The sequence below is a fragment of the Cupressus sempervirens genome, chromosome 5 (genome assembly GCF_028749045.1).
Source record: "Cupressus sempervirens isolate cs-2001-9-10 chromosome 5, ASM2874904v1, whole genome shotgun sequence".
NCBI classification, from domain to species: Eukaryota; Viridiplantae; Streptophyta; class Pinopsida; order Cupressales; family Cupressaceae; genus Cupressus; species Cupressus sempervirens.
The window spans coordinates 1,037,994,456-1,038,014,726 of NC_143122.1; the positions used below are offsets into that span (position 1 = coordinate 1,037,994,456).

Consider the following 20,271-nt stretch of genomic DNA (forward strand, 5'->3'; position numbering starts at 1 on the left):
CAAGGCAATAGATGGAATATGGGATTACATGAAAGATTAAATGTTGCAATGAGTGCTCTTCCCCCAGTCTCACTCCCTTTACCCAGAAGAGAAAAAAGGAGTCTTGCAAATGAGTTGGAAGAAGCTAAAGATAGGGAGGAAAAGCTATAGAACAATTGAAGTAAGTAAAGCCTGGCTTTTTTACAGGTCTGCTAAGCAGAAAATTGTATAAAATTATGGAACATGTTGATAAAACCTAGGAAAGTTACCATGCTTTAAGGAGCATATTTGTGGAACATCGTGGGGTGGAAATTAAGTTCAAATGCTGGGAGAAGCATATGGCCCTCAAGATTAAGGTTTTCAACATTTTTTTGAGTTATAATGCCTTGATGCAGATTCTTTGCACATTTAAAGAACATATGCGGTAATTTTAAGTTGGCTAAAAGTTTGTTCATACATCATAATAAATTGCATGATTTTACATCCAGAAAATTAAATTATTTTGAAAGTCTAGAGGGTTCCCCTATGCCATCATTTTGGAAAGAGGATGGGACATTAAAAAGCCATGCAGAGTAGAAAAATGAGTTTTCACAAATTACTGCCTCCTTGATTCTTTCTATTAATGAAGATGAAGACAGATTGCTTGATAACTCTTGTGCAGCCTTGGATGGGTTATCAGAATTAGATTTTGGTGTCACAGTCGCTACGTCAACTAGCCAAGTCACTGGTAAGGAATATGATCACAAGGCCAGTGTTAACCAAATCGTCTCCATAAATGTAAACGGAGAAAAGTGAAATGCAATATTATTTGCATTTTAATGAGTTACCAGGTTACCAATGACACATCTTAATCAATGATGACATATCAGGAGGAATATTCTTTTGAATTGCACACCATCTTGGCTGTTTTGTTGTTTTGGGTCCATTGCGCAACAAGCTGGTATGAGCAGGTCATCATCAAGGCAAGTTCAAACAGTTTTAACATCTTCAAGGACCTTAATAGTCTGCAGCAAGCATGAAGTGCTGTTGTTTATTCTAGTGGTTGGTTATGCCTTGCTGGCATGTTCACTTTTGTCATCTGCATTTTGGCTTTAGGTATGTTCACCCCCCTTTTGTTTTAAAATGGGATCGCAAGCCAATGCAAAGGGTTCTTAATTGTACTTTAGGGTCGGAAATTCTCATATTATATCTAGAGTCTAGAGTCTATAGATGACAGTTACTATCTGTATAGCAATTTCAAATCAGACCATAAATGTAAATGGAATTGTTATTGCAAAATCGTCTAGATGATGTACACTTAAAAATTTACATGAATACAAAGAATATTTTGAATTCTTCTTTGCAGTATTTATGTACTTTATTTTGTTTATGGCCTTCTTCCAAGGAAAGAATCAAACAAACAGATTACAATAATTTTGAGTTGTATGTCGTGGATCTAAAAAAGAATTTCTGTGATTTCGATACCGAGGATTCATTAATGTAAGCATCCACTGATTTGAGTTAATTTGCTAGAAGGATACATTTGTTTTCTGCAATTTGTCTCTGAAACTTAGAATAGGAACAGATCTATTAATTAATCCGTACATTTGTTCAAAAACAATCTTCAAATGTTGAATCGTTTTTAGCATTTATGTTGTTTTAAGAGTAGATTAAATAAGTAGCATCCTCAAAGTTAACAAACCTTTGGTTTCCAAGAATGAAGCCAATTTAGATAAGATAAGATGAATTTAGTACTGTTGAACAAGAGACCACAAGGGTCTAAGGGACTGAAAAACGTACAACCAAGGCAACAACCAACAAAGGGAGCACCAAATGATGTCTGTGGAAAGAGCAAACAGGAAAGCAAAAGAGTAGAACAAGAAAAGACTAGATACTTCTCATAGGTGAGTAGTAGTCCAGAACTGAGGGTCATCTGAGAGAACCACTAGAGATGTGATGATGTTGCCAATAGTACCCCTTGCGAGGCCTCAAAGATCTAGTGGCCCTTGAAGAATGACCAAGTGACAGCTTTGCCACCCGTGTAGGAGACCCAAGAGCGAAGGAGGTGATTAGCTGGTCAGAAGTTTGTCTTGATGGGAATTGAAGCTGCAGAGCGCGGTCTTGAAGCCGCATGGCTTCCTGGATATAAAGGACAAGACACTGCTGATCAGTGTATCAAAAAAATAAAGAGAGGATTTGTACTTTCTGAACAAGCATTAGAATCTCCCCTTGATCTTGTATTAGATGGGGTAATGAAAAACAAAATGAGTCTCTGTCTCCACCTCTTCCAAGGGACAAGTACAAAAAATTCTATCCTCCTTGTCAATTTGGTGGTCAGTCTGTATGTGTAGCCAATGGGAGCCAACTATAAAAGATGCCGAGATGAGGAGGGCATGAGTCCAATGGTGAGTGAGGTACGAAGGGCACACAATAACCCTTATCTATGTAGTGCTCAACATAGAAGGCCATCCTCAAATGAAGCCCCCCAGGAGGTTTACTCCATGTCATGATAATATATTGTCTATAGATGTCAAGCTTGACATGCTCATTCAGCTCCTGCTGGGAAGGAAGGAGGCGAGGGGGGCGTCTAGAGAGAATTGAAGGGGGGAAGGTGGTCCATCGTGATCCCAACAAAGTCAAGTGGAAGATATGTTACATTTCCTTGATATATTTTCATTGAGAAGCTGTCTATTATTAATAATATTAAGTCATAATATGATGAAATCCATATATATTGTTAAAGAGAACCCACCCAGGTTTTCCAACACTTGACTAGTAGAAGTTAACAATCCTGGGATCATTTTTTGTTAAAATGTCCTTGAACTGAGGTTGCATAGAGCCCTCAATTAGTAAATTACGTGCAGCTATTCATGTGTCATGAATCTGGGACATCTCATTTAGTCTAACTAAATGATGTTAATGAACTCCACTTAACTGGAATCCTTTCAACAAATCTAATGTATAGCAGTTGGTAAGATAATTACGATGAAAATGTTATTTACCGGAGACGGGGTTGCTATGAGAATGATTATCATCAGTGTGTGTGGTTAAGGGTTGTTTAAATACAAGGGTGCTAGGTAGCACATTCCTTCATTGTGATCATTATTTATCTAAGTATTTTGGTGACATTTATTTTCTTTTATTTGTCATATTTATTGAACCATTGTCATTAGTATTTTTTCACACAAACCCATCTCTAATGAGGATGATTCGCCTACTTAGCACATATTGCATCTAGGTAATGCTCACAATGATGAAACATTGTAGCAAACTAAGTGAGCTTGACCTTGGGGGAACTTCGTGGTAAGTGTGAGTTGGAGTAGTGCTAGGATGAGTGACCTTCTGGGAAGTCCCGATAGTTGACACCTGTAAGCATCGCTTAGATTCAATAGATGCTAAGTAGGCCATTCATTTGAGATGGATTTGTGTGAACCACCACTCATGAAATCTAGGTCAATGTGTCTGACTAAAAAAATTACATAGTTTAACCAGAAATAAATTTCATAATTTGACATGCTTTGGAAAATACCTTCTTCACACTCGAATTTTTATTTTATTTTCATTCTCTTTTCTGAACATCTGCAGAAAATAATTATACACAGACATGCCTTACTGTTGAAAGTTTGATTCCTATCATAGGTGAAAAATTCAAAAATGTGGTATTTAATTATATTTCTTTTTCCCGTTTCGGAATTTCATTTTTGTTTGAAAATGTGCAGTTGACATTTTTTAACTTTGACTGCAGCATTACTTATCAGCAAGCCTTACGTGATTGCTATGATTTGTGGGCTGATAGAATATTCAATAGAAACTATTTTTGTACCAAAGATGAAGACACATTGGTGGGTAAACTACACAGGCCTCGTAATGGTTGTGACTGGAGAAGTTATCAGAAAAAGTGGTATACTTACTGCTCGGAGCAGTTTTACCCATGATATTAAAAAATATCTTCGACATGACCATGAGCTAGTCACTTACGGGATTTATAGGTAAATTTCTATCTAGATAAGAAATTCCAGCAGTTTAACTAAAATGTTATCTAGTCATATGAGAATAATTTAGCTTTATGGAAATTAAATTTTCTTAATCTTATTAAAATGGAGGCCATTTTTTACCAAACTTATTATACGCCTGTTCTTCTAGTTGAGTATGTCTTTTGTGTATGTCAAGGGCGAGGGTGAGGAATAAAATACATGGAAAGGGTATACATCTCTTACTTTTGACTATGAAAACTTGATTCTTTTCCATATATCTCAATCTTCCGGGTTTGGTTCTGCTCAGTGATGTCTTCATAAATGCAGTTGTGTTGTTAACTCAATGTGAAGAATAGTGTGGTTTCACAAATAAAAAGTTTCCTTGTTTCAATTTTATATGCAAAAGTTTTGTCCATTGAAATAACTAGATCAGAAATAGTCGTGAAGTGGCAAATGTGTATTCATTAGTGGTGAGTTGTCAAGATGGTGGCGAACTCTTTGTTGATCCTATCAAACTTGCCAGAAAGCGGCAAACTCATTGTGATACAAGGTAGTCACTAGATGAAGAGTTTTCAGATTTTATATAGCTTGGACCAATGTCTTTAGGCTTTCCCATGGTCATGGAAGGCTGAGAGGAGTCTATATTTGATCTTTTCACTTACGTGCATGGATTGGCTCTTTGAACAAACACCTAGTTTTGTGGCTTTGTCGATTCTTATATTGGATCACGTTTCATTTGTGGAAGAAAATTTAAGCTTTATTAGGTTTAGAAAACTGTGATTTGAGGTCAGGCTCTTTTTATGATAAATAGAACAAAAACCACCATAAGATTCACAGTTCTACTTTGATGTCAATTTAACAAACTGGAATTTCATGATAGATCTTCATTATTCAACATTAAAATTAATAATATCAGCAATCAATATTATACGGGTCTTAGCAAAGTTCAACCTTCTAGTTATTGTCATTAGATTGTATTGGTAGAATAGACATTTCACAAGGAGTGTGATTGGTTCTCTCACTAAATGTATGCTAGCTATATAAATCAAGGAATGAAGAATTTTGGGTAGTGGAAGCATCCAACTCATCTTGTTTTGAGTCTATATCCCATTGTTCCTTATAGTCATTTTGTTTGCATGAAAGAAGATGCAAATTGGAATGTACCTAATTTAACTCCATTGCCTTTTGTGTTGCCAATCTGTTGTGCTTTATTGGGACAAAGTTAGAGAGTGAGAGTTACAAAATTATAATGAAACTTCAAACTTGGAAAAAAATTACTATCTAAATAATGAAAGTAAATCTAAAATGAGTTTCAACAAATAGGTGCTACCTATTGATGCGAGTTTTATAACCACTCAACATGCAGAATAAAATGCCAAGTATTCTATCCTCTCTTGAACAATGAAATATCATATGCTAAACAATCTGTCGATAATGTGATCAAATAAGGTAACCCCATGGTTCACACTGCGAACTAGCGACTTTGTGTTGGATATAACATAGTTTTGTAATGTGATTTGATATAACCATATAGGGACTTATGTTATTCATTCAATGGACATAAAATTTCTAGATGTGAATGATTTGGAAATTTGAGCTCTTTGACCATGTCGAATGAAACAAACTGTAAAAAGAATTGAGTTTTAGGAATCTAAGCTAATCTTAACAATGCAAGAAACTATTGATGGGGTGAAACTAAAATAGTCCTTGCTTCACCAAATCAACTATGCGATGGAGGGTGCAATCTTATAAGAATGTGTGGATGAATTTCATATTGTTAACCCTCACTAAAACATCCAAAACCTATGTTTGCCCCTTTGGGTAAGAGTTTAATGCATATGAGAATATATAGTAACAAAAAGAAATGTAATTCAATGCAAAGTATCAGAGGACTCATCAAGCAATTTTCATTAATATTAGAAAATGTTTACAACCATATATCAGACATACTCATAATGATTGCACCACAATCATTATTCTCGGACCCTAGTACATCATATCTAAGTGTCAAGGGTTGCGCCTACCAACTGTCAAGGTCAGCTAATATTAATAATATCTAATTTTATAGACATCACCCCCCCCGCCTCCCCCAAAAAAAGAAAAAAAGAAAAAGAAGGAAATGTCTCACGATGACACAGAATAAAATGGGAGAATCATCCCTAAGGAGGTGGTTTGGAAGCTGCCAACTGCTCTCTAAGTCAGCATACCTACTCAGTCCAATACTTCTGGTTACTCTCTACTACCAAATGATGTTCCCGTGTTCTGAATTCACCATGTAGATTTGGTTTCACATTGGATGATATTGAGTTGAATGAGTAGTCATCGCTAGTACCAAGAGAAGCTAGAGGTGGAGCTACATCTAGGATGGAGAATGAGCCACAGACCGAGTTAGACATACTGAGCAAGGATGCATAGTCATGCCTAGTACAGACTTCTAGGATTAGACCCTCTAGATCTACCTCTCTTAGTTTTTAATAGAGATGAGCAAAGGAAAATGCAATTGGAATGATGTATTTACTTTGACTTTTACATAAATGTTTAATTGTTTTACTTCCAGCCATCAAAATAAAGAGCACACAATTATATTGAGAAGGGGGGTGAATTAGTAGAATAACAACTTTTGCAATTTAAACATTTATCCAAACAATAACGTCAAATGCTGAAATAAACAATTGTGCTCGTGAACACCGTGACACAATGATTTACGTGGAAACCCAATGCGGGAGAAAACCACGACAAATAAATGCTTTCTTATATAAACTGTTCTTTTACAATGTTTTGTAGGCTATGACCTACTAGAGGCCCCAACCCCTAAGTTTATGAGCACTGACTCACTGGAAGCTTCAACTCCCACACTTCGCAGGCACTGACCTACTGGAAGCACCAACTTCCTCTGCTTGTCTTCGTGAGCACCAACCTATTGCAAGTAAACTTCATTTCCCACCTTGATACTGTTGCTTGCTTCAATTGATGATGGACACTCTCTTAGCACAATTTCTTCTCTTCAAGTCAATATGTATATTTGCATCAAGACTACATTCACTTCTACAAATATCTCCCCTTTTTATATTGTCTTTAATAGAGCAGCAATCTTTCGTGTGTGTGTGTGTGTGTGTGTATATATATATATATATCAGATTTAACAAATCTGAATATATATTAAACTATATTCCTTACTTTATCAATTTGCTCCACACATTTTCCTAATTTTTCAAGTATATCTTTACATACTTTCACTCTTCAGCATAAATTATTTTTATGTTCTTAATTTTCTTCACGTTCTTTTATTTCCTATGTCCACTTTCACATTCTCACTTCTCCACAGCTTACTCTTTCATGCTTTTTATCTGCATTATATATATATTTCAAATTTTATTCTTAATTCGTATTATCCATTTGCTTTCTTATATTCCCTCTTTCACACTTTTGTGAAATGATTTTGATTTTCAATATAGCTTTTGATTCTAAAGGTCATGCCTTTTAGAATGAAAAGGCATTTCTTATTTTTCTTAAAATGTCATTTATTCTTTTAATCACTTTTTATGAAAAAGTCTCTAAATACAAACTATAATCTTTTTGGCCATCCTTTATCTTTAATGTGATATTATCTAGTACTATTTGTTTCATTCACGATAATCTCCTATTGGCTGCCTAGCGCATATATGTTATAATGAACCATGGTTTATCTTTGTCTCTGCTCTGTCTTTAAATTGCTGCATACATATTAATAAATTTTAATGTTTCTTGGAGTCCCCTATTCAACATCTAGCAAGGCAATTCTAGATATATCTTGGATAGTCATATCCAAGTCAAAAGTCTCGGGTAGTACATCCCACAACTTCTTTGGTCCTTTCTTATATCCTAGATCCTTGTGTGATAGGAGGTGCTAGTTGTTGTGAATAAATACCAAGTCCTCTACTTTCTTCGAACCCAATCGGTTACACTTCACTGAGTGGATAAAGGAGTATGTACTCTAATTTCGCTTAGCAGCAGAAGAGCTCGCAACCTAGAGAGACAACCAACACAATTTAAAAAAATTAGAAATTGTAATTTTACAATTCAATAGGAATTTAAGAGTGCTAATTCGGCAAGCTAAGTGGCCATAAGAAAAGGACAAAAAACTTAAATACATACTTGTGACAAGATATTAATGGCAAGAGGTTGGAGGTATATGTAACTTTGCCCATGTAAGTACCACCATCCAATGGCTTCCATTCTACTTTGGTCATTGATTGCATTAGGGTTTGCATTTTTGCCTGAGACAAAATCTACAAACTCTCTCCTAACATTCAATGCCACATCAGGATCACTAAAGAGCCTGCTAAATGCCCTCTTATACCCAGTAGCAACTTCAGGATCTCTATATGGTGCCACTCTACTAGGAATAGGAAGTATCTCACTACAATAATATCTTGGAGAAAGTGCATATGCCAAGAGGTGTAAAGGTGTAGTCATCTTGTTCCAGCGATGTAGAACAATTTTCTTCACCTTATTGTACAAGGTATCCTCAGGATCTTGCTCTCTCCTTTGAATGACCTGGGATGTCAAATGATGTACATGTAAGTTCTCTTGATGTAGTGTTAATAACTTAATTAAAATCAAAAATCAAAATCTCTCAATAAACAAGGATAGAGTATTGTATAAAAATTTAAACTTACTGATTTCATTCTTTCTAGCATGGAGTCTATGGCATCATATATGTCCCCCAAACAAGACTCATCAGTGTCGGCATACCAAAGCATAGACTTGATGGGCTCGGTGAGTTCTAATGCATATTCCACCCTATTCCAAAAATCATCACTCAAGATCAAATCCTTTATAGTTTTAGCCTTTTGTGTATTAGCTTGCTTCCATCCACCCCATTTGTTGCTAATAACCATTTGACACAATGCTTCTTTCACCCTCACAAGTCGTCTAAGGATGATTGTGTGTGAAGCAAACCTTGTTTCAGCAACCAATTATCATGTTAATTCAAATTGTAAGTTAATATAATAACACAAAAATTTAAAAATATGTATTAAATTATGTAAAGTATGACACAAAAATTAAAATGATAAATGAAGCTAAATAAAGTTTAAAATTTACCTTCAATAATTCCAAGCGGGAGAAAGTTTTGAAAATTGCTTGTGACATATGGTGGTTTGTCACAAACATTTGGATCTGCTCACCCTCCTCGTACACTTTTTTCATCCATTCAATTTGGGTGCCAATTGCTTTCATCACCAAGTTTAAGGAGTGGACAGTGCATGGTGTCCAAAAGATATGCTCATATCGTGCTTCTACCAAAGCACCTGTAGCCTTACAAACTTCAGCATTATCTATTATTACTTGGACAACATTGTCAACTCCCACGGACTTTATGGATTCAATGAGAAGTTTGGCAATAAAATTTGCATCCTTTACCTGCCCTTCACAATCAACCGCCCTCAAAAACATCGCCCCCTTGGGGCAAACAGCAATCACATTTATTAATGGATGGTTTTTGCAATGTTTCCATCCATCAGAGACAATGCTCAACACTGAGTTACAACAAGTTGCTAGTAAGATGATGTTGGAGCACTTTGATGGTATTGGGAGAGTTACAACTCAAGTTTGGATTCATAAGCTTGACACATATTTGGCTTTGCGTCCTATGTCAGAGGTGGACGCTATTAGATTTGGAGTGCTGCATCTAGATGGAGCTGCCCATGACTGGTGGTACTATGGATTAGTTTCTTTGCAACATGATCAAATCACTTCCTATTAGAAGTTCATGGATCGCCTGATCGAGAGATTTGATAGGAAGGATCCGAAGGTGTACTTCCATGAGTTGGCTCAACTAAAGCAGTTTGGTGGATTGGAGAGCTACATTAGTGAGTTCAAGAGCTTTCAGTCATGGTTTATGATATTTCGGAGCGCAAACGAGCGATGTTATTTATGGAGGGATTGACTGAGCCACTTTGTGGATGGGTGAAGTCTTTGGACTCATTTTCTCTATAGGTAGCGATGAGGAAGGCACAAGACTTGGAGTCCTCTTCTCGAAGCAAGGTTGCTTGGCAATCTTTTGTTCTTCTGCTCGATTAGTCCCCACCAGTTGTTGAGGACAAGGGTAAGTTAGTGGGGAGGTCCGATGATATTTCTAGAGAGGATTTAAGGAGGCCTCAGCTTTGCTGTTGGTACAAGGGGCCTTTCTCTAAAAGTCATATTTGTGCGTTGAGGCCGAAGGGAGCAGCGAATCGTGGTATGTGGGTTTACACTGACATGATTGAGGATGAGTCATCACAATAGCATGAGGATGCCGATGGAGATGATCATACTGATGATAGTGTTTATACTACGATGAGTATTTATAGTTTGGTATTAGACTTACACGTTCAGGATTTGCATCGGGTACAAAGTTGGTCTGAGCTTAAGCTGGATTGCCTGCAGGATGATTGGGTAGGTATAATGGAGAGTATGTTGAGATCTATTGATTTGTCTATTAGTGATGTTCCGACTTTTACATCACCAACACAGGTAGTCGATGCTATGTTGCAGGTCATGTTATTAGGTTTGATGGTGTTATTGGCATTCAATTGGTTTAATGAGGACAGGGACATCATTTGATTCTTATGGGATCCCGATGGAGGTTTTTGTATGTCGGATTGCTTGAGGGCAAGCAATTTCAAGGAGGGAGGATTGTAATGTCCTTGTTTTTGGCAAGTCTATGCAGTTGATGGAGTTAGCTCATCATAGCGACCCTTGTGAGCTGACAGGGTGTTTTGGGGGTCCTAGTTGTGGACTTGCTATTTTTGGCAGTTGCTATTTATGGCAGTGAAGTGGGTGGCTTTGGTCGTTGGTCGTCACCCGCAATAAATAAGGTTAATAATTGCATGAGCTCTTATTTATTCATTAATTATTGAGTTGCATTATTATAATAATATTTATGTTATTATAATAATGTCATTAAGAGATTTCTAAAAAGTGTGTTGGAAAGTCTCAAGTGTTGAGTTCTTTTGGGAAACTTCCACAAGTTTTGAAGTGAAGTTTTTTAGGAAACTTTGGCCGACAAAGGATTATAAATTGGAGCTCATTTTATTGGGAAATGCACGCTTGAAAATTAATTTGCTTTTGTTGCCTTTGTGGCTTTTTCCTATGTTCTGATTTCTTCGCCCTTGCTGTGGTATAAGGGTCTGAAGTTGAGTGGGCAATTCGCTGCTGAGATATAGTGATTGGTTCCGAATATTTATTATATCTCCCTAACTGTGTTTCTTGTGGCTGGGAGTTATTGTCTTGTTGAAAGATTGAATTTTGAAAGTGGTTTAAGAATTGCATTTGCAAATATATTCGATCTTTTCTCCTACTGTAACTACTATGGCTAAGGAGACCAATTTACTGAAGGAAGTTAATTGTGTTTGCACATCCAATGATGGCAATTGAAGTTGGGGTGCTATTTGGAGAATTTTGATGCTGTCGTTTTAACCCTAAGATCACGTATGGACTCACTAATATTCAAAAATTCATATCAGAGAGGGAACACCCATATTCAAGGCTGGGCGGATTGTCTGAGAGCAAAATTTTGTGATACGAGGATCACGTTTACAGGCCCAGCAGCCCGAATGCTTCACTTGCGTTTTGTTTGAGTGTTTGCATTTTGATTGGGAGGTTCGGCAATTATCTGAATTGTCTGGGGTCAACAATTGGGAACTGAAATACAGTTGCAGACCTGTGCGATTTATTTCTTGGGGCTGGAAATTGAAATAAGAGGCGGCTAGGGCAGTGGAAGGGAGCTGCACTGACATCCCAGTCTGGCAACTTCATTATTCTAGTGGTTTTACTATCCCACAAGGTAGTGCAAGGGACTGGCATTATATGATCAGGTTCTTGGCGTTAAATAAATCATTGTTGTGCATATTGTTAGAGCAAAATCATATTAAATGAACTTAGAAATTAAATGTAAAACCTTGCCATTCCAAAGATTATTAATTTGCAAGACATTCATAGGGAAAAATCATATGTCGAAATGGCATTCATCTAATTTCTTGTGAGCATTGATTGCATTATGTAGCTTGAATTTGGAACTTTATTTTTTGTGATATCCAAGAAGCCTACCAAGTGTTTGACGAAATGTCAAAGCCATAAGTTAGTAGGAAGAAGTTGTTGTTTAAGTTAGGTATAACCAAACAGGGTTACTACAGATATGGTGCCTAGAGACGAGCTATGGAAAAGAATGGAAGAATTAGGCATCCCGAATGTGTACAGAGCAGCAGTGCATAGACTTTATAAGGAAGTTAGAGAAAAAATTAGAACTAAAGAGGGAATGTTCGAGTGTGTTGTGAGTGATATTGGTGTGAAGCAAGGATGCCCATTATCCCCCACTTTGTTTGGCTTATATATTGATAAACCAAAAATTTAGCTAGATGCAATTGATGGCGAAGGGGTTTAATTAGCTGGCTATGTGGTGAAGCTTCTTCTTTATGCAGATGATCTAATCTTAATATCAACAATTTCGTAGGGATTAAAAGATCACTTAAAAGCCTTAGAGCACTTCTGTCAGGAAGTGGGAATGCAGGTGAATAATTCCAAGAGGAAAATCATAATTTTTTCTTTGAAAAGAAAGGAGGATCATTTGGGTTTTTGTTTTGAAGGCAGCCCATTAGAAAAGGTGAAAGAATACAAATATTTAGGGATTGACTTCAACCATAGGCTTCGTTGGGAGGCTTGTAGAGTTAAAAAGATATAGGGGGGATGGAAAATGCTATATCTGTTGCACAACAGATGTAGGAATACCGAGCTATGGGACTAGAAGACCAAGAAAACTCTATTTGGTTTGCTGGTCACTCCAGTAGTTCTTTATGGTTGTGAGGTTTGGGGGGGCAACATGACAAAGTGTGGGTGGAGACAACTAGAGAGGATCCAGAAACACCTAATCACTACTAATATCAAGGTCAAAGCCTTTGTATCTTATGAAATCCTGTTAGCGGAAATTAGTATGTACCCATTGGAGGCGGCTGCCATAACTCAGCTAATAAGTTATTTAAGGAAACTTGATAGCATGGATAGCTAATGTTGGCCCAAAATTGCAATGAAAGAGGATTTGGCTCGTAGGAAGAAGACTTGGATGAAACAAAACATAAAGTGGTTGAACACGTGGAATATCAAGTTGCAAGAGTGTCCTAACACCAACATGGAAATAAAGAAGTTTGTCATGGGAAGATTTCAAATTGTCATGTGGTCTCTTAACATGGGTCAGAAAAAGACACACTATATTAAAGTTTTCAATCCTTCTAGGGGGCATGGGGATCAAGCATATCTGGGGTTAGCTATTAATAGTAAGGCTAGGATGTTAATTGCTCAGTTGAGGACTGAATCACATCTCAGATGCGAGACTGGTACATGGGAGAAGCCTAAAGAGGAGTGGGAGGGAGGATCTAGAGGTTGTACGAAAAAGGGGCGGTTGACATGGAATGTCACTTTCTTACTGATTGCAAGGCATATGAGGATATTCGGGGCCAATACAGGGTCATCTTAGGGGATGGCATAAGCTTACACAGTTTGTTCGATGATGATAAGATATGACAGATTGCTGGTTTGATTGTCAAGATTCATAGCAGGAGGTTGGATCTGGAAAAGAATCAGGATTAATGCTTCTGATTTGTGGTCCCTTAGACTGATGGTCTTGTGGACATCATTAAAATCCTTCATTCATTCATTCATTCTTAGCATTGACTTAGACAACTTCACCTTCTTCTCTTCATCCACATCCTCCAACTCAAAATGATTCTCTAGTGCCTCTATCCATCCAAGCACTTCCTCATTGTCCATTCTACCTTGGTATATAGGTAGATCCATACTTCCTCTTCTGCCCGTCCCTTGTACTGCTTTGACCAATCTAACAAGCCAACTTTCCTCAACATCATCCTCTTCATGCCTAGGCTGCTCATGCTCTTTCCTTTCTTCATGTTCCTCATCATTAGTTTGATCCACTTCTCTTCTTGGTTCTTCTCTTTCTTTTTTTGAGGCCTCTATCCTTGCAAGTAGTTGAAGCCTCTCCCTTCTATTCCATCTATCCTCTTGCCCTTGCAGCTTCTAATTCCCTTCTCTCCCTTTACAAGATTTCTTCTAATTCCTCTATCATTCTTGCCATTTGATTTTTAGGTGCCATCTCTCTCAAACTCTTAACTTCTCTTCCCTCAAAGATTTACTCACTGCTCTGATACCACTTGATGCAAAGGGTATGGGGCTTTAAGGCTCTAAGGACAAATTTGTTAATTAAATATCAAATGTCCCTATGCTCCCTTGCTTTGTAATAATGACACTTTAAAGCTATAAAAGGGAAAACTTCAAATTATCACTTGTCTATGACTCCCAATGATCCCAAACACCTATTCCAACCTAACAAGGTTTGATTGAAGTGGTTTAAAGGTTCTAGCCCTCTATCTTGCATACAAACTCCAAATTCCTCTTTTTAGGCCTAGTAGCCCAATTAAGCCTTCATTTTCTGTTTTTGGCTGTTTTCTTGAAATCTTCCCAAAACACTTGGCAAACGAATCAGCTTTTTGGATACCCTTTTCAGAGTATTACGACATATCCAAAGCTTGCATACTGTTGTTTTGGACCATACCCTGTTGTCCACACACCTGACACTATTTTTAGGGGTAAAATAACCCACTTTTACAAAGGAAGTACCCCTGAAACTTATTCTCAAACCTTTTGGCTTTGTACAGAGTCGTAATATGATTGCAATTAGAGATTTATCAAGCAATTTGGTTCTATGAGTTCATTGCATATAAAATCTTTCTAATTGGATGCCCTCCAAACACTTCTGTGATCAAATGTATGGCCCCACCTTCTCCTTGATCGTATAAGACTATTCCAATCATTAAAACACTACCTTATTAAGGCAGATCTCCTGCTGCTGTAAGGTAGCTACCAAAACCATGCACTTTCCTTCACTCAAACTATGGGATATCCCTGCAACAGTCAACTCTTCTGCAATTTTTGTGTGAGAAATATATAATACATGTTAATAAGAGTCCATCCTATGATTTTCAGGCCTTCATTCATAGAATGGACCAAGTTCTAATTGATTCTATCAAAACTGTTGTTAGAAAACCTCAAATCATTATGGCACAATCAGCACACAATGGAAACTTTGATTCAAACTGATCTAATAAACATACTGTTTACCGCATAGATTAATTGATTGATGCACACAGACAATAGATGGAAATAGCAGAACTTCTTCCGTAATTCGCCTCTGCCAAAACATTACATTATGCTCGATGATATTTGATGATTACAATGCTTCCCGAAGGGGGTATAAATACTTATCGAAGGGCCTTTCAGAAGGTTCCCGAAGGAACTCGTCAGGCACAAGTCGGCTACATAACAAATAATACATACTATCCTACCCGTCGGCTCATTCACAATTATTTACTGACTACATCATCCCCCCCAAAAAAAAAGTCCTCTCCTGACGACGATACAACAAAATTGTGCAAGTAATGACCAAGATGCTACGTAGGGGGACGGGTCCGTGCTCTTAGATCGCTCAACTCAACCCGAAGCTTGTAGACCTGTTCCTTCCGAACCTTTAGCTCCGCTTTTGCTTCCATCTGAAGCTCCAACACGGACTGCATCATCGCTCCAACTTTACCCTCTCCTCCTTGTCCGCTGCTGTCTGCACCTTCTCTGCTGCCAATTGCTCCTTCTCTGCTAATAGGGCTTGTCTCTTGGATTGCCAGGCCGCCCTCTCGGATTCCCAGGCTGCTCTCTGTGAAGCCAACCTGGCAGCTAACTCCTCCTAAGCTCTCTCAGCTGCTACTCGATTCGCCTGCACCTTCCAAAGAGTGTAGTATGCCTGCTTGTGCAACCTCACTATCTCTTGGAACAAAACCTCAACACGGCTGTCCACACCAAAACTTGCCATGGTGGCCCAGTCTTGAAGCATCTCATCAGTCTCTACATCCGGCCAACCTCGCTCTTCAAAACAGACCGTGAAGGCAGCTGGGCATCCAAGTCGCACGAATGAGATGACTCCCTCCAACTCCTTCACAATTGAATCCAATGCCTGAGTCTCCATGGAATCCAACACCTGATGAGCCCATGAGGCTAGAGCTGCGAAGTTGGCAAGAAATGCCTCCTTCATTCCTACCTCCCATGCTGATGAATGTCCCTGCATCACCATCTCCACGGCGTCGGCCATACACTCAACAGTACAATGCGACGGTCCAATATCCGGAACGGGCTATGCTACTTGTGGCTGAGTGTCTACCTCGGAAATATCATCTCGTGTAGGAGTCGGTACATAAGTCATCCAAGGAGTCGGAGCACGGTGGAACTGCATGCTCAAAAAAGCATTGACCTCCCGAATACGACTCTATCACGCTGTGGTGATGCCAAAAGTGCTGCATCACCCGTCACCATTGCATCATATCCTACGACATCCAAGTGTACACCCAAAGTACTCTATCTGTTTGCTAACTCCGGTGCTAGAAGACCGGCTACCTCCATGGCCATCTCCTCCCCTCTATCCGGTACGTTCTCTATTGAAGGTTCCTGAACTCCTGCTGGTTGTGCCTCGGAAACTCTTGCTTGTTGTGCTATAGGAACTTCTGCTGGTTGCGCTATAGCAACATCGGCTGCTGGCTGAGATACATCAGGTGCCATGGGTGCTGCTATCGGAAGTGCTTCAATAGGGGCTGAAAAAGTCCCTCAGCTGACGGGTGCTATCGTCTGAGCAGACCCTACGGCAAATCCAACTCTCGGCCAGATAGGAGAAGGTCTTACTCCGTGCTGCCATGGTGTTGCTATTGTGACTGCCTGCTGGGTTGCACCGGTCATCAGTACCAGCCGCCTTGCTTGTCCAAACCCTGGAATGTGAGCCATGCGCAGACCTGCTGGCACCAAACAGGGAGTAACAGGCACTGTACTGTGCGAAAACAACAAGGGGGTAGCTGTGACAACCTGAACCTCCTCATCATCATCTTCTTCCCCTTCTTCGTCCCCTACACTGTTCTCCTACGAAGATGTCTCCTGACGGCCGCTGTCCGTATCACCACCCCCCGTGTCCAATCGAGGCCTCTTCTGTCTTGCAGCGCCTTTCTGCCCCGTGGTTGTATCCAAGTGCTTCTACCGCATGATCGGGGGTTTTCCAGGAGCAAGTGGTCCCAGTTTTGCCTCCAACTCGTCTGCTGGAATCATCCGTGCAGCCACATCAAGGAAGAGGCCAGTGGCATAGTGAGGCATATAGAATGTCTTATGCTGGAGGGTCATGAACTCATACATACGCTCGGCTAGCACGGACGCCCAATCGTACACCTTTCAACTCATTATTCCATTCATCGTAGACACCTGTGGAAATGAAGTATTGGATGTCTTAGGTGATCCTGTAAGCCTGCTTTTGACCAAGTCCATTAGGCATCGCCATGGTCCTTCCTGAATGTCTGTTTTCTTTAAACCCCTCCCCTTTGTTGTCGCAGCCAATGCCACCTGCTCTGGTTCCGTCATATCTCCACATACCAGTCTAATAAAAAATAGCTTTACCTCCTTAGAAATTTTCTTCGGTTGAACCTTTTTGCCCTGTGGCCCTGGAATACCAAAGACTTGCGTGAAATCAACTGCCTTGAATGAGACCACCAAGTACCTGTCTAAATACTCAAATGTGCTCCTTCGTGAAGCTTTGCCATAGGTCTCAATCATGGCATGGAGGAACCCTTCATAGTCTCGAATGCAAAAAATAGGCATTCGAATAGCCCATTCTATTTGTGCTCTTTTGATGCTGGCTTTTACTGGATGCATATCAGGGGTTTCTTGCCACCATCTTCTGCAGTCTATTCCACTCAACCCCTCAAATTTTATAGTTTGTGGTGTGATTTCCGCTGTTATAGGTGTCGTAGGCTTACGCTTCTGCTTGCTACTGCTTGTGCCTTCATTTTGATTACTTGCACATGACATATTCATGCCCTCCTCAACTTCAGACTGTTCTAGTTGCCTTCTCCACTTTCGTTTGCCTGTAGACTCCATATTCCTGTAGGTCAGTTATTATACTCTTCTTCCTCCAAACGTACGGAACCGTATGGCAATGTGCGGCAATAATATTTTAATTCAATATGGTGGTAATTTCCCTACACTCCAAGGCCAACTGAGGTTGCAATCCGTTTGCTGAAATGGTACACTAAAATCCATACAGCAAGGAAATGGCTCTCAAGTTTGTATGTTGGTGCTAAAATACATATAGTAGGATGTTGCAAAAAGCCGTATTCCAATCTTGCAAGGCAAATCCGTACATTGAAGAAGTTAAAAAATTAAATAACAAAACCGTACATCAGAAGGATAACAAATCCGTATAGTGGCTTTCCTCAAAAATCTGTATGGTGAGTCATACGAATTTTGTGGTTGCTCTCTGAACTCGTACGGCAGACTGCAAGGTGTGCAATTGAATCAAGTTGGAATCCGTACGGCAACTTGAATCTGTGTGACTGGACTTAAGAGTCGTACAGTAACTTTCACCATAGAAATCCGTCATAGAAATCCGTACATTAGCTGATGAAATCCATACGGTCACTATATTGAAAAATCCGTACAATAACTGTTTAAAAAAATCCGTATTGAGATCTCTAAATGCCATACGGCAATTGATGTGTACCCAATGAAATCCGTATGGTTAATATAGTTGTGGAAGCCGTACGACTTCAATGAGACTAGAAAGTTTGTACGCTAGCAAAAAAAAATCCATATGCTCTTGTGCAAAAAAATCCGTACGGTCTTGTACCAAATTCAGACTTTATAATATGAATCCTCCAAAAACCATACGGTGAGCAAGGTTAAAAATCCGTACGGTTCCATTTTTTTTCAATTTAAAATTTTTTTTTTCGATACAATACTATTACTCCTTCACAGTTCGGGGTGGCGAAGGCGTGCGATAAATTTTTAACTTGCACCTATTGACTATGTCGGGAACTTCTTGTCCATCGAGTGTCCATAACTTGATCGCTTCATTGTCGCCTACCTCCCGGATCTGATACAGCTTGATCCACTTAACCTTGAACTTGCTTAGTTTGATCTCATTTCGGCCATCGTACTTCAACACCCATTGTCCGGGTTGAAACCTATTCAGTTTCAAGTGCTTATCGTGCCATGCCTTTTGCCTGTTTTGTGTTACCTGAGTCGTCCACTGCACCAATAATCGCTTCTCCTCCAGCCTGTTCAATTTGTATAGCCGCTCCCTTAAGCTTTCCATGTCTCCCAACTTGTTTTCCGGTGCAATCCTCAAGCTTGGTATCATGAATTCCGTTGGTACTACGGTCTCCTGTCCGAACATCAGTTGAAACGACATGTGCCCCATTGTAACTTTATACGCCGTGCGGTAAGCCCAAAGGGCGGAGGGTAATTTTTCCTCCCAGTCCTCGCCTTCAATCGCGTAGGATTTGTATATAATCGAGACCAGGACTTTATTGGTAGCCTCGGCCTGTCCGTTTGCTCTTGGGTAGTACGGGCTTGATAACGAATGATAAATTTTGAACTCCGTGGTGAGCAGACGGATAACATGGTTTACAAAATGTCCTCTATCACTCGTTAACTGCAATGGGATCCCATACCTAGTAATAATTTGATCATAAATAAACTTTGTTGTGCTTACCGCTAAGTTGTCTGGTAGTGCGTGTGCCTCCACCCATTTGGTCAAGTACTCCGTCGCAACGACGACGTAACGACACCTTCTGGTTCTACTCGTCTTCAAAGCTCCGATGAAGTCCAAACCCCATCATTCAAAGAGCTCCTGAGCACGAGAGGGATTTAGAGGCATGAAGTCTCTCTTCAAAGGTTTCCCAACTTGCTGACATGTATTGCATGCAATGACCCACTCCCTGGCATCGTTGTGTACCGTTGGCCACCATAGTCTTGCTAAGAGTATCTTCTGTGCAGTTGTGTCTGGCCCCATGTGTCCTCCTGCCAGTCCTTCATGTGCTTCCTTTAGTACCCGTGGGATCTCTTCCTCTAAGACACATCGCCTCAAGATCTGATCGGGTCCCATTTTATACAACAGCTCATTAATTAGCTGAAATGTTTGGCTCCGTATCACCAACTTTCGTCTTTCATTCGGTGGCATGCTACTTGGAAATTGTCCTATTGACAAGTACTCACTGATGCCTGTGTACCACTTCGATAGTGCAGCAATCTGAAACAACTGTGTATCGGGAAAGGCATCATTCACACCGTCTGCCAATTCTCCTGTTCTGATACGTGACAGATGATCTACGCTTATGTGTTTCTTCCCTGGCCGTACGATGATCTTGAAGGTAAACTCCTGCAACAGGAGTAACCAGCGGCTGATCCTTCCTTGAATGACAGGTTTGTTGATCATATACAGTAGAACCTG

General features: G+C 39.5%; 1 protein-coding gene across 2 annotated transcripts in view; it reads left to right on the forward strand.

Moving 5' to 3' along the window:
- Window positions 1-20,271, forward strand: part of LOC149559482 (protein-S-isoprenylcysteine O-methyltransferase B-like) — a 65,063-nt gene that overhangs the window by 22,608 nt on the left and 22,184 nt on the right. For both annotated transcript variants that reach the window (XM_089833402.1, XM_089833401.1), the window contains exon 2: window positions 3,704-3,947. In XM_089833402.1, coding sequence (XP_089689528.1) covers window positions 3,704-3,947 — 244 coding nt within the window. The remainder of the gene's footprint in view (window positions 1-3,703; window positions 3,948-20,271) is intronic.